The 14,510-nt window shown below is 38.6% G+C and overlaps 3 protein-coding genes across 3 annotated transcripts in view; all 3 read left to right on the top strand.

The window, feature by feature from the left end:
* The first annotated feature begins 4,498 nt into the window (after nt 1-4,498).
* Nucleotides 4,499-5,302, top strand: LOC132124889 (histone H1-like). The gene has a single exon (XM_059536037.1). The coding sequence runs from the start codon at nt 4,574-4,576 to the stop codon at nt 5,195-5,197; it is 624 nt and encodes a 207-aa protein (XP_059392020.1). The 5' UTR covers nt 4,499-4,573; the 3' UTR covers nt 5,198-5,302.
* A 786-nt stretch (nt 5,303-6,088) lies between these two features.
* On the top strand, nt 6,089-6,742 carry LOC132125327 (histone H3-like). Its single transcript, XM_059536705.1, has one exon. It carries the CDS (start codon nt 6,273-6,275, stop codon nt 6,681-6,683), a length of 411 nt encoding a protein of 136 aa, XP_059392688.1. The 5' UTR covers nt 6,089-6,272; the 3' UTR covers nt 6,684-6,742.
* A 690-nt stretch (nt 6,743-7,432) lies between these two features.
* The window catches only part of LOC132125334 (histone H2B), a 471,182-nt gene continuing 464,104 nt past the window's right edge, over nt 7,433-14,510 (top strand). The window contains exon 1 of the mRNA XM_059536713.1: nt 7,433-8,018. Within this exon, the coding sequence (XP_059392696.1) occupies nt 7,573-7,947 (375 nt within the window). The 5' untranslated portion in view covers nt 7,433-7,572 and the 3' untranslated portion in view covers nt 7,948-8,018. The remainder of the gene's footprint in view (nt 8,019-14,510) is intronic.

The raw sequence follows: 14,510 nt of genomic DNA, 5'->3' as shown, positions 1-14,510 counted from the left end.
CACAGATTTGTTGCCAGGGTAACTCCAGTCTATGGTCATGGGTCCATCAAGTGATAAAGGAACGACTCAAACTGAAAGACTCATGAGATTAACTAATCAATTCTCTTTCCGGCTCAGACTGCATTGGTTAACTCAAACCCGGAGACTGGTCAGATAAGAGGTGAGCTAATCATAACCTGAAAACCCAGGTAAACAAATTAATCTTTTCTGTTTATTATAGCATTATAGTTTCACATTGTTTGTAGTGTGGACATTTGCGTAAGTACTAGTAAACGTTAGGAAACATATACCATTTTTATTATATTTGATAAAATGAACAAAATGAATGAAATGACTCGAAAAAAGATTCATTCATTTTGCTGAATGAGACTCAAAGGTCTGAGTCTGTAAAATGATTCGAACTTCCCATCACTCACATGGAGGTGAAAGGTTCACAGTAGAAACGCTCACAAGTCATTCTTCTCCAGGCGATGGACGATGCATGCAATTTGACAGGCAAGAAGATGTTCAGCTAATGAAAACATCCATGATGTTGATGAGAACTTGTGGCCAAATCCAGGAGACAAGTTTGATAAAACACACACACAAACACACACACACACACACACACACACAAGTGCAGTGAGGAACACTCCAGTTGATGTTTTACTGTATGCCAACTGTAGTTTTTTCTTATCTTTTGTTCTTATCTTTTTCTTTTTCATATTTAATTTTGTAAAGGATGATATTAAATGAATGAGCGTTCAAGCTATCTTCACCGATGCTTTATCATGAATCAATACAAATTAGGCCTATGTGAATTGCACAAGTGCACGGTGTCACACTTTTCAACAGTATAATCACAAATGCATAGTATCAACACAGTATTGACTTAGATGCTGTTACTGTAACCACAAATCACAATTTATGACCCAAGGCCAGGTATGTTAATACCCAGCAAACATTGGTCCGATGGCGACGTCGTGTGGCCGGCCAAAAATAGTCGCGGTATGATGGCATAAATCGGTAGAAATATGTAACACAGAACATTTCCTAAAAATGCATTCAGATATGTTTGTACATGTCTATAGTTCTATGGGGTTGCATGTATAATTGTTTCTTTGACTTTTAGCTGCGTGTAGTTCACTATTTACCCGTGTTGTGAATCGGTTGTGAGAGGACGTCACTATTTGACGTCTTTTACACGTGCATTACACGTCCATCGTGACCCTCTGTGAAATCCTTGTGGAATATGCAAAAGCTGTGCTTACACCTTGATTAATACTGCAATAATTAATTTAAGTGCACCAAGTAGTTTTTAAGAGGTTTTAAAGAGGTTGTGAATAGACGTCCACTGACGTCTTTTACACGTCTTGTCACGGTTGTGAAAAGACTCCAAGCAAGACTAGCAGGAAAACAATTTATGTGCTGTAAATATATGTTAAATATATTTACTTTATCTTGTTTAAATAAATTATAATCACAAACTGCCCAGTGTGGTCAAGTGATTGCCATGCTACAATTTAGTCATCATTTCAACCTGTTTTATGTATTCGTTGTTATTATTTTTATGGAATCTATGCATATACATGTAATACAGATATATATCCGGTCACCATTTCGGTCTGAGTTGGATGTAATTGCCAAAACGGTGCTGCCAAGATGTAGACACAAAACATAGTAATATATTTCGTGATATTACAAAATTCTTTATTCATCTTTTGTATTTGTAATGTCTATGAATCTTTTGTGAATTGTTTTTTTTTTTAGTAGACTATCCCTTTTCTACTGCCTTGCTTTACTCTGGGTGTACTGTATTATTTTTTTATTTTTTGTGCTTGATTCTGTATCCCCTGTGCATTTTGTTAAAATATATATATATATATATATATATATATATTACAAAATCCCGCGATAGGATAGATTTTCTCGCGAGATCTCGGGGTTTTCCGGTTCCGGAGAGGACTAGAAGAGGACTCGTGGAGGGAGATGTATCGATATATATTATATAAAATCTACTGTTGGGTAAGTACATTTTGTATTATTTGATTAACGTGCTAGAGTTTTACTTGTTTGACACGAAGGAACCGAGAGAAATGATGCCCACGTTGTCAACTGAAATTCACTGAGTATGGCTAAAATTGGCTAACGTTAGCAGGCTAAAAGTTACTTATATTGATGTAATTTTTATTGGTACGCTTTAATTAATTATTCAGGGGACATCACAGCCCTCCTGTCTTATCAGAAGTGTCCTGTTCACTTTCACCCAGTTACACACCCGGTTAAGAGTGTTTCTCAACGGCAACACATTAAAACACAACATCTTTTATACAATAAAAATAAAATCTAATGCATGTTGATTACCTTTTTCTAATGTTTCATTCATGTTTCATTCATGATTCATTCATCTTGTTCCAAGGTTTTTTATTTATTTATTCATTTTTTTTAGCTGTAGAACATGAAGATATTTTGAAAATAACAATGTTATTTATGTCAAATTTTTTATTTTATTTATTTAAAAAATAAATATATATTCTCTTCCCTCAGATGCTGTGAAGAGGTGGAGGCTCTGAGACTGATGCAGCGATGGCAGAACACCTGAAGCTCGCTCCAGGAAGAGATGAGGGTGGAGGTTACAAGAAATGAGCCAAACTACTGTAATGTGTTTAAGGGATAGTTCACCCAAAAATGCAAATAGTCATAATTTTCTCACCCTCATGTTATGATCATAATCATTTTTCCTACAATGGCAGTTAATGGATTGTGAGATCTGCTTGGTTCCAAATATCTGTGTTTTTATAAGACAACTGTGTAAGTAAATGACAAGATTAATAAAGACATGATAAAAAGAAACCATCTTTTAACATTTTAGTCGAAAACACGTGAACGCATTCTCAGAAATGTAATATTTTAATTCATGTCGGTTCTATATAGTTTAAGATCATTTACGCTACTTTGATTTTATAAATAGCAATGATTTCAAACATATTTTATGATGAGGGTCTTCTATGTTTTATGATTTTCTTGTCACATGACAACAATGGCTCCTGCAAGGTGGTTATGCCACGTTCAAATATAATATTATTAATATTATTTATATGATTAAATTATTTAAAAATAAATGCAATTAATAAAAACATTAATAAACAAATGCTGCGAAAATAGAAAGTTTTGACAATAATAATGGACTTGAGTATTGAGAATTTCAGCACTTTTTATTCAGTGATGACCCTCATTAAATCATATTTCTGACGAAAATACAGTACAGAATACAGAAAAGTACAGAATGGATACAAAGATTACATTGAAAAACTAATTTTTTAAATAGATTTTAATCATCTCAGAGATTCTTATTGGTCATTGACCCAGTAAAGCAAACGTGAAAACAATATCGTCAGAACATAGAAAGGTATACAGGTTTGAAACATGAGGGTGAGTAAATGACAGAATTTTCATTTTTGGGTAAACTATCCCTTTATATAATAATTCAGTATTTTGTAATTGGTATTTTAGTTTGGTTAACAGATGCTAAACTGTTCAAAAACAATAAAATGTGCTAAATCAGAACATGCTTCTTTTTTTTTGCATACGTCCACAAATAATGTGTTCTTGTTTGTGATGTACACTTGATTAAGATGTTTTATGGACGTTCAGGTCTGACTGGACCGATCTAGAACTTTTGTCAAGATGTGTTAAACCTCAAGACATAATTGCCTTTCACGATGTTACACAGTGGGTGTGTGATTATTTTACATGCAGGCTTATATATACATACACTTAAACTATGCAGCAACGCATTTAAACATTTAAACGACGACATCCAGAAATCGACGCATTTAGACGTCCAGAAGACGTGCAGAAAAGACGTGCAGTTCACATCCAGAAGACGTCGGTTCAACTTTCATTTTGGAACTGTTTCAACCATGACGGGACGTGTCGGACGGACGTCTTTTCAACGGTCAAAAGACGTCCAAATGTTTGCTGGATAATTATATTTGGACATTCTATGCACCGCGAAAGACTACGGAAAGAAAATCTACTTCCTGGAACGGGCCTCTCTCTTGACACGAGTCACAAGCCGACTCCGGGTGTTTGTGCTTCAAGCTGCCCAAAACAACAGCTGTATGAAACACTGCACACGCCCTTCACTGATGCACCTTACATCAAATGCATTTTCAAACTGTTTCTGAAACACACAGAGGAAGATTTTAATCTTTTATCAACTTTTCCAGTTAAACAAGGCATTAAATTTACACGCGGCTTTGTGTCGTAGCTGATGCTCGCCTTGAGTTTGTCCCGATCAGGTCAAAAGGAACATTTCCTCGCCGCGTGTTTTAGTCTCCAAAGAAAGCCAAGAACCTCTGCTCGGTGTTCGCTTGGTTTTTACTGCGTCAAACTGTTTTGCCACTCGAGTTTTGCCCTTCAATGTAGGAGAAGAAAACACAAGCGCGAGGTGCTCGCGGAGGCGCGCAGACACCGAGCGGCTCGGGTTGAGTCTATAAGGTTCTCATGTGTTGTTTAAGAGCGCAGTGCTGCTCGAGCGACACTCATCTTTGAACTCAGCGTTTGATAGACTGTAAATCCGCTCTGCAAAATGGCAGAAACCGCTCCAGCCCCGGCCGCTGCCGCCCCGCCGGCCAAAGCGCCCAAGAAGAAGTCCGCCGCCAAAGCCAAGAAAGCAGGTCCAGGCGTCGGTGAGCTGATCCTCAAAGCCGTGTCCGCGTCCAAGGAGAGGAGCGGCGTGTCGCTCGCCGCCCTGAAGAAAGCTCTCGCCGCCGGCGGCTACGACGTGGAGAAGAACAACTCCCGCGTCAAGCTCGCCATCAAGAGCCTGGTGACTAAAGGCGCCCTGCTGCAGGTCAAAGGGACCGGCGCCTCCGGCTCCTTCAAGATAAGCAAGAAGCAAACCGAGACCAAGAAAAAACCGGCGAAGAAAGCGGCTCCCAAAGCGAAGAAGCCCGCGGCCAAGAAACCCGCTGCAGCCAAGAAGCCCAAGAGCGCAGCGGCAAAGAAGCCCGCCGCTAAGAAATCGCCCAAGAAGGCCAAGAAACCCGCCGCTGCAGCTGCCAAGAAGGCGACGAAGAGCCCCAAGAAGGCGAAGAAGCTGGCCGCACCCAAGAAAGCAGCCAAGAGCCCCAAAAAAGCCAAGGCTGCCAAACCCAAGGCAGCAAAGCCAAAAGCTGCCAAGCCCAAAAAGGCAGCCCCCAAGAAGAAATAAATATCATCTGTTTTATCCCCCAAAGGCTCTTTTCAGAGCCACCCACTTACTCCAAAGAAAGAGCAAAAAATCCGCAGTTTGACTATTTTGGAAGTGAATTACTGTAAGACTGTGTCTGAGTTTACCTCGACTCAGTACGTTATACGTTGACTGAATTTATAAAAGCCACGAGTTATTCACGTTTATTATAGCGAACAGCTTTAATGGTTCATTGATCTAAATTTAATTAGGTTAAGAACTATATATATTATATTATATATATATATATATATATATATATACATATATATATATATATATATATATATCTTAATTAAATTATAAATTGTCTAAATTCGTCATCTTCTGGACGTCTAAATGCGTCGATTTCTGGACGTCGTCGTTTAAATGTTTAAATGCGTTGCTGCATAGTTTAAGTGTATGTATATATAAGCCTGCATGTAAAATAATCACACACCCACTGTGTAACATCGTGAAAGGCAATCAGTTATGTCTTGAGGTTTAACACATCTTGACAAAAGTTCTACATCGGTCCAGTCATATATATTATTTTATTGCATTGACGTTTTTTATTATTACAATTATTTTAAACTTATTAAATCCTCCTTCACAATTTCTTGTACGTTTGCTCTCGTGTTCTGTTTAGTCTAAAAGCAGCGCGATCCGAAGCCGGTTGTGGAGGCGTGGCACTGGCGATGGGTGTTGGAGGGAAGTTCGCGGATTGGTTTAAAATCTTACAAGGCTCTAAATGAATAATGAATAAATAAAACGTAACTATGAAACCTGCAAAGAGTGTGTTTAGTGTGGGTGTGTATTTTTGATGCGTAAACAAAGGCTATGAAAAAGCAATAAAGCTTTTTGAATGGGAATCGTAAAGCGCCCCATTTTTAGAACAAGAGCTGCGCAGTCATTGGTTAGCAGTGACGCGCAGACGTCACACCTCAGCCAATCACGAGTGTCTGCCCCTTTATGACGCCACAGGCTCGTGGTCGCATGATGCTTTAAAACCAGACGCGCAACTCAACGTAGCAGTTTCTTCTTGTATCCTGAATAAGGTAAAAAGTGCATCGCAGCAATGGCAAGAACCAAGCAGACGGCTCGTAAATCAACCGGAGGCAAAGCCCCGAGAAAGCAGCTCGCCACCAAAGCCGCCCGTAAGAGCGCTCCAGCCACCGGCGGCGTCAAGAAGCCTCACCGCTACAGGCCCGGCACCGTGGCTCTGCGAGAGATCCGTCGCTACCAGAAGTCCACCGAGCTGCTGATCCGCAAGCTGCCCTTCCAGCGTCTGGTGCGAGAGATCGCTCAGGACTTCAAGACGGACCTGCGCTTCCAGAGCTCCGCCGTCATGGCCCTGCAGGAGTCCAGCGAGGCTTATCTGGTCGGTCTGTTCGAGGACACCAACCTGTGCGCCATCCACGCCAAGAGAGTCACCATCATGCCCAAAGACATCCAGCTGGCCCGCCGCATCCGTGGAGAGCGCGCTTAAACGCCTGATTTCACAAGTCTCGAAACCCATCCCAAAGGCTCTTTTAAGAGCCACCAAAATCACACTGAACGAGAGAACTTCCACTGTAACGCTTAACGGAATTAACACTGCCTTAATCTTTTAAGAAATCTTGCCCGGCTGTGTTTTGTTCGTTTTACGTTCCCATTACTACAGAGCATGATAAACGATAAAACATGTTAAAATAATGGCCTTAAACGTGAAAAGTAACAATTAAACCTAGGCGATTGAACTCTAAAAAAGAGAACCCTAAAAGTTTTTATTGCACACCGATCTCTGTGTTTTCATGTTTCAGAGCTGGACATTGATTTTCAAAATTAAGAGCTGGTGTAAGGTTAGGCAATTCTTCCGATAGCGCACAGAACGAGAGCATGTTTATTTTTGTCTTGCATGGCATTTTCATTTGCTCCTTTGTCGTTTTCTATGAATTGGAGTGATTTGCCAATCAAAAAGAAAACACTATCAGATGGCAATGGAGCAGAAGTGAAATTGGCAGGACAGCAGAGGAAAATTAGTGTCTAATCGTCGTTGCTCTCCTTATTATTATATTAATTATATTAAGCGGTTTAGAAAGCACATGCGCGATATCTGAGACAAAAAGAGCGGGAACTGAAACCAAGCAAGCTTATTCATTCATAACGGCTGATGTCGTTCGAACACGGAGCGGTGGGTGGGGCTATCAAGTCACCGCCTGTGATTGGCCCTGCTTCCGCTCGTGATACTTCGTGTTGTCCAATCACATGCGAGTTTATGGTTTCGGTCTATGAAAACACGCAATCAGAAGGCGCCATATCTCCTGGAAAATTAGCATAGGTGAGTCAATATATGTCTCTGTCTGAGTCGTTGGGGTCATCGTCTCGTCAGCATCAACATGCCTGAACCAGCGAAGTCTGCTCCCAAGAAGGGATCCAAGAAGGCCGTCACTAAGACCGCCGCTAAAGGAGGAAAGAAGCGCAGAAAGTCCAGGAAGGAGAGCTACGCTATCTACGTGTACAAAGTGCTGAAGCAGGTTCATCCTGACACCGGCATATCTTCGAAGGCGATGGGGATCATGAACTCTTTCGTCAACGACATCTTTGAGCGCATCGCCGGTGAGTCGTCTCGTCTCGCTCACTACAACAAGCGCTCCACCATCACCTCGAGAGAGATCCAGACCGCCGTGCGTCTGCTGCTGCCCGGAGAGCTGGCCAAACACGCCGTGTCTGAGGGCACCAAGGCCGTCACCAAGTACACCAGCTCCAAGTAGAGCATAACCGGACTTCCACCCAAACGGCTCTTTTAAGAGCCACCCATCTTATCCGTTAAGGTGCTTTCCTAGTTTTCATAGGTGTAAACTTCACCTGCAGCAGCTCCAGTTGAAACGTTACCTATGACTCCGTCCGAATGACGCCGCGGTGTTGCACTTTTATGGATGTAATATTACTCCTAGAAAACTGTCGGCTGAACACCAACCTTAATGTGCAATCCCGGAGTTATATTCTCGTGAACGCGCTCCTGCGTTCTCTACGTAAAGATGATCGTTTTGCAGTGTAAAATAAACTTAATTTTTCTATTTCATAACAGGCCTAATAAACCATAGAAAAACAACTTTGAATTAATGACTGGAAGTTTAATCAATTTAAATTAATACCTTGTCTTTTTGCATCATTTTTGGAATTTTTTTTAAATTAAAAAATATGCATAGAACTCATTCATTTGTAAATGTATCATTTACTTTAAAAGTGAGATATATTTGGCAATTGAAGCTGAATGAATTTAAAAGTAATGTGCTATATATATATATATATTAGATCAATATATTTTTTTGTCCTTCATTTTATTCAACACTAAATTAATTCTCTTCCAAATTTATAAATAATTGATTCTGTATAAAATACTACCATTACAAAGAGTTTCTTTTTCAATCAATGTATTGTGTAACTTAAAAAGATTAAACCGATACAGTCATGGTCAAAATGAATCACACCCCTGGTAAATATGATCAAACAAACACCTCCAAATAAATACAAATAAATACTGTGCTTCTGGATTTACACATTTTGTGTGTGTGTCTATATATATATATATATATATATATATATCGATATAGCTGCTTGCAATAGATATTTACCATTTATCAGTGATTAACAAGATATGAATGTTTATATGAAAGATGGAGTGGTGACTTAACAAGTGACCGCTCCACCCCTTTGAGTCAATCGGAATGACGTAGCATGATGCTATCGTTCCCAGTTTTTGCTAATCTTTATTTTTATGATTTACACTGATGATCTTTTGTGTAGGTAAGGTTTTAAACTCCAGTTCAGTGATACTGCACAATAACTCTTTTGTGGTGTACGAGGAGAGGATGTACAAACTGCAAGTAATGATGGCGAGCCAACCCAGACTGGCTTTCATCTTTGTAGTGATGGGAAGTTCGGATCATTTTACCGACTCGGACTTTTGAGTCTCGTTCAGCAAAATGAACGAATCTTTTTTCGAGTCATTTCGTTCATTTTAGCAAATTGTAATGAAAATGTTATGTGTTACTTCCCCAACACATCTAGTACTTACGCAAACGTTGATCCCACTAAAAACAATACAAAACTAAAATGCTATAAGATACAGAAAAAAAAAATCCTTCTTTACCTGGGTCTTCAGTCTGTGATTAGCTCACCTCATCTCTTATCTGACAAGAGTCCTCGGGTTTAAGTCATTCCTTAATCACGTGACAGCCACATACGCAAAACTAACGCAGTCTTGAGCCGGAAAGAGAATTGATTAGTTCATCTCATGAGTCTTTCGGGTCTCGGGTCGAGTTTGACTCGTTCCTTAATCACGTGACAGACCCATACTATTTCTGACATTTCTGACACTGTGTTTTTGTTACTGTTTGTTGAGGATCTGTGGTTTGTTATTATTTTATAAATAAATAAAACCCTGTTATAAATAAAATATTGATTAATTTGTCTTTTTGACTGTCTATCGGTAAATAAACACTAGGCTATATAATAATATAATAATTCAAGTTTACAATAAAAAGTATTTATACTAGTTTGTTCATTTTTACTCCAATTTTGAGTTTGCTAGTATAATAATTGCTTTTCCTAGGCAGACTTGACATATTGGTGTAATATATGTATAAGAAGATTGCTCAAAAAAGGACATAATGACATATTAAAAGCAAATAAAATTTTGAATTTGAATTATTAATGTTAGTTTAAAACATTAAGGTTATGATAACTTCAGCTTTAACAGTTTTAACCCAGCTCAGAGTGAGGAGGATACTTCAGATCCTGGTGCGACTGCCAGTGCAGGGGCCATGTTTTGGGAAGACTTTGACGAGAGGGTAGCAAGCTTGAGGCCTTCTGCTACCTCTTCTAAGACCTCAGATGCTATAAAGGTGCAGGCCTACCTTGCAGAGCCACTCTTACCCCGCACATCAGACCCTCTGGCCTGGTGGAGGAGATGTTCACCAGTATACAAAAGCCTTTCTGAAGTCACAAAGACAAGACTTTGCATTGTGGCCACATCTGTGCCATCTGAAAGAAATTTTTCTAAAACTGGGCAGATTATCTCAGATAGAAGAAACAGACTCAGCCCATCCAAGGTCAGGGAGCTTGTTTTTTTTAATGCAAACATGCCTTAAAGCAAGTCCTAAAAATATAGCCACAGTGTGTTATTTATTTTAAAGCTTATTTATTTTTATTTATTTAGAAAAAGACTAGCTTGTTGTGCAATATTTTTGTTGTTGTTGTGATTTTAAAGGTAATTTGTTATTGTTATAAGGCTCCGTAGCTTTAGTATCTCTTCATTTTCATTTATTTTTATTTAAATGGTTTAAAATTATTTGGGGAATAGTTATACTCTTTGATATAAAGTTTTTATTTTGGCACAAAAGTGTTATTTATTTTAAAATGTATTCATTTTAAATTATTATATAAAAAAAGCAAAGCTTGTTGTGCAATATTTAGTTTTTCTTTTTTTTCTTTTTTTATATTGTACTTTTAAAGTTCACTTGTTAAGGTTATTAGACCCTGTGGCTTTATTATCTTTTAGTTTTATGTTTATTATACTTTTTTATTATTTTGATTTATTTTGGAATAGTTGTCCTCTTTGTTACAAAGCTTTAATGGCACAAAAATAAACAATAAACAACAATTCAAAAGTATGTACACAGTGTTTTTTAATGTTTATAAAGTGTCATATGTTACAAAAGTATGGTTTATACAGACAATCTGATTTAATAATTACTCTAGCCAATGTTGTCACATCACGGGACAAAAGAACGAACAACCCGAAGAACCGAAAGATGAACTAATCAATTCTCTCTACGGCTCAATACTGTATTCTTTTACTGTCTATGGTTTTAGCGTATGGGGCTGTCACGTGATTAAGGAACGAGTCAAAAACCCGAAAGACCCGAACTATGAACTAATCAATTCTCTTTCCGGCTCAGACTGCATTGGGTTAGCGTATGGGGCTGTCACGTGATTAAGGAACGAGTCAAAAACCCGATAGACCCGAACTATGAACTAATCAATTCTCTTTCCGGCTCAAGACTCCATTGACTGACAGGTGAATCCATAGACATGTATGGTGAATCACTACTACTAGAACAGAACCTATAGAATAATGCGCATGCGCGACTGAACGAATCACTCCCCGAGACGACTCGTTCTTCCCGAGTCACATTAAAGATTCGTTCAAAATGAACGAATCGTTCAAGAACGACACATCACTACATCTTTGTTTCAACTGTTCCTGCAAAGGCGACCTGTTACACAGCGGATTCTCTGTAAACTGACTACCAAACAGTTGGAGTATCCGGATCTGTTTTTAACTGAACAAGCCATCGATTTCTTCCATTCTTCTACCAATTTTTTTCTTTTTTCTTCAACATCTTCCTGAACTGAATTGAATTGTATTCAACGACAAGAACAGAAATTAAATAGAATTTAAAAACCACACGTTATAATTGTATTTTCATTTCATGTACAGCATAAATTTTGTGTATTGCTTGTCTGTCTAACAGTTAAGTGCTGACTTTATTTTAAACTTTTTTTTATTTTAAAACTTCATTATAACCTTAATCTGTCCTAAAAGCATCACTGTTGTGTTGGAGAACTCGCGTTATAACTTCCTTCAACTATTGATCATACTGGGCTTGTGGGCATCTTCTGAAAAAAAAAACTATCTTAGAGAAATGTTGCAAAAAAGTATCCCATATAATTTCATTCTAGAAATGCATTTACATAATATAATTGTATGTAGTTTTATAATTGATTCCACTTACAGTTAATGATGTGAAGGATTTAGCACTTTAAAATTGTCAAGAAGTATCTGCAAATAAATATTGATTAAGCACATTGTGATTCTGTGCATGAGGATAAACCTTTGTGAGGTGATATGTTTTTAACATATACTTGTAAATTCTGTTTGAAAATAAAAGTGGTAACAGAGCAGGGGCCTGTAACATGATGGCATATGAACAAAGTGACTTGTTTTGTCAGACGTGTGTCACTTCTCTCATCTCCTCGCATCTGATTGGTCCAATTTCAGTTTGCGATTTCTAATTCAGAATATAACCTGCCTCGGAGCAGGTATGGCAAACGTAGCTAGCCAAGCCACTTTCATGGTACAGGATTGGTGCAAACTAAACTGAAACTTACCTGGCTAGCCAGCTAAACCGGCTTCATGGTACAGGCCCCTGATTAAACTCTTAAAATGACTAGTAATTTGCTAAGACCTGACCGCAATGTTGGGGGCCTTCAAGCAAAATGGTAAGGCATCACTAAACCATTGTGAATGACCATCTTTTATGTCCGATACACTATTTAAAAAAAGAAACACTAAAAACTACATTTTTTTCAATATCAAATGTAATATAACTATTCATTTAAAAGGTTTTGAAAGCGATCTTTGCAATCATCTGTTTATTTAATTATAGTTCTTGTTTTTAAAAGTAAATACAAAAGAAAACAGGCTGCAGAAATATTTAATTAAAGACTTTGCCAATCAATGAGCGCCCTCTACCGCCTGATAATGGTCATGTAATTAAGCATTTGATCACTGCTGTTAAAAACATTTTGAAACCTTTCAATTGGTTTAAGAAAAATAGAGCCTAAAAATAACTTATAGGGAACGTTCCCAGAACGTTCTCCTTAGGTTATAAATTAAACCTAAGAATAACTTATAGGGAACGTTCCCAGAACGTTCTCCTTAGGTTATGATCACAAGTGCAGTATGGAGTACCTCAAGGCTCAGTACTAGGGCCGCTACTCTTCACGCTTTATACAACCCAAATTCCGGAAAAGTTGGGACATTTTTTAAATTTTAATAAAATGAAAACTAAAGGAATTTCAAATTACATGAGCCAATATTTTATTCACAATAGAACATAGATAACGTAGCAAATGTTTAAACTGAGAAATTTTACACTTTTATCCACTTAATTAGCTCATTTAAAATTTAATGCCTGCTACAGGTCTCAAAAAAGTTGGCACGGGGGCAACAAATGGCTAAAAAAGCAAGCAGTTTTGAAAAGATTCAGCTGGGAGAACATCTAGTGATTAATTAAGTTAATTGATATCAGGTCTGTAACATGTTTAGCTATAAAAGCTTGTCTTAGAGAAGCAGAGTCTCTCAGAAGTAAAGATGGGCAGAGGCTCTCCAATCTGTGAAAGACTGCGTAAAAAAATTGTGGAAAACTTTAAAAACAATGTTCCTCAACGTCAAATTGCAAAGGCTTTGCAAATCTCATCATCTACAGTGCATAACATCATCAAAAGATTCAGAGAAACTGGAGAAATCTCTGTGCGTAAGGGACAAGGCCGGAGACCTTTATTGGATGCCCGTGGTCTTCGGGCTCTCAGACGACACTGCATCACTCATCGGCATGATTGTGTCAATGACATTACTAAATGGGCCCAGGAATACTTTCAGAAACCACTGTCGGTAAACACAATCCGCCGTGCCATCAGCAGATGCCAACTAAAGCTCTATCATGCAAAAAGGAAGCCATATGTGAACATGGTCCAGAAGCGCCGTCGTGTCCTGTGGGCCAAGGCTCATTTAAAATGGACTATTTCAAAGTGGAATAGTGTTTTATGGTCAGACAAGTCCAAATTTGACATTCTTGTTGGAAATCACGGACGCCGTGTGCTCCGGGCTAAAGAGGAGGGAGACCTTCCAGCATGTTATCAGCGTTCAGTTCAAAAGCCAGCATCTCTGATGGTATGGGGGTGCATAAGTGCATACGGTATGGGCAGCTTGCATGTTTTGGAAGGCTCTGTGAATGCTGAAAGGTATATAAAGGTTTTAGAGCAACATATGCTTCCCTCCAAACAACGTCTATTTCAGGGAAGGCCTTGTTTATTTCAGCAGGACAATGCAAAACCACATACTGCAGCTATAACAACAGCATGGCTTCGTCGTAGAAGAGTCCGGGTGCTAACCTGGCCTGCCTGCAGTCAAAGTCAAAGTCACCTTTATTTATATAGCGCTTTAAACAAAATACATTGCGTCAAAGCAACTGAACAACATTCATTAGGAAAACAGTGTCAATAATGAAAAAATGATAGTTAAAGGCAGTTCATCATTGAATTCAGTTATGTCATCTCTGTTCAATTAAATAGTGTCTGTGCATTTATTTGCAATCAAGTCAACGATATCACTGTAGATGAAGTGTCCCCAACTAAGCAAGCCAGAGGCGACAGCGGCAAGGAACCGAAACTCCATCGGTGACAGAATGGAGAAAAAAACCTTGGGAGAAACCAGGCTCAGTTGGGGGGCCAGTTCTCCTCTGACCAGACGAAACCAGTAGTTCAA

This window comes from Carassius carassius, chromosome 43, assembly GCF_963082965.1.
Source record: "Carassius carassius chromosome 43, fCarCar2.1, whole genome shotgun sequence".
Classification (NCBI taxonomy): Eukaryota; Metazoa; Chordata; class Actinopteri; order Cypriniformes; family Cyprinidae; genus Carassius; species Carassius carassius.
The sequence above is the reverse complement of the archived record's forward strand: the minus strand, read 5'-3'. Positions and strand labels throughout refer to the sequence as shown.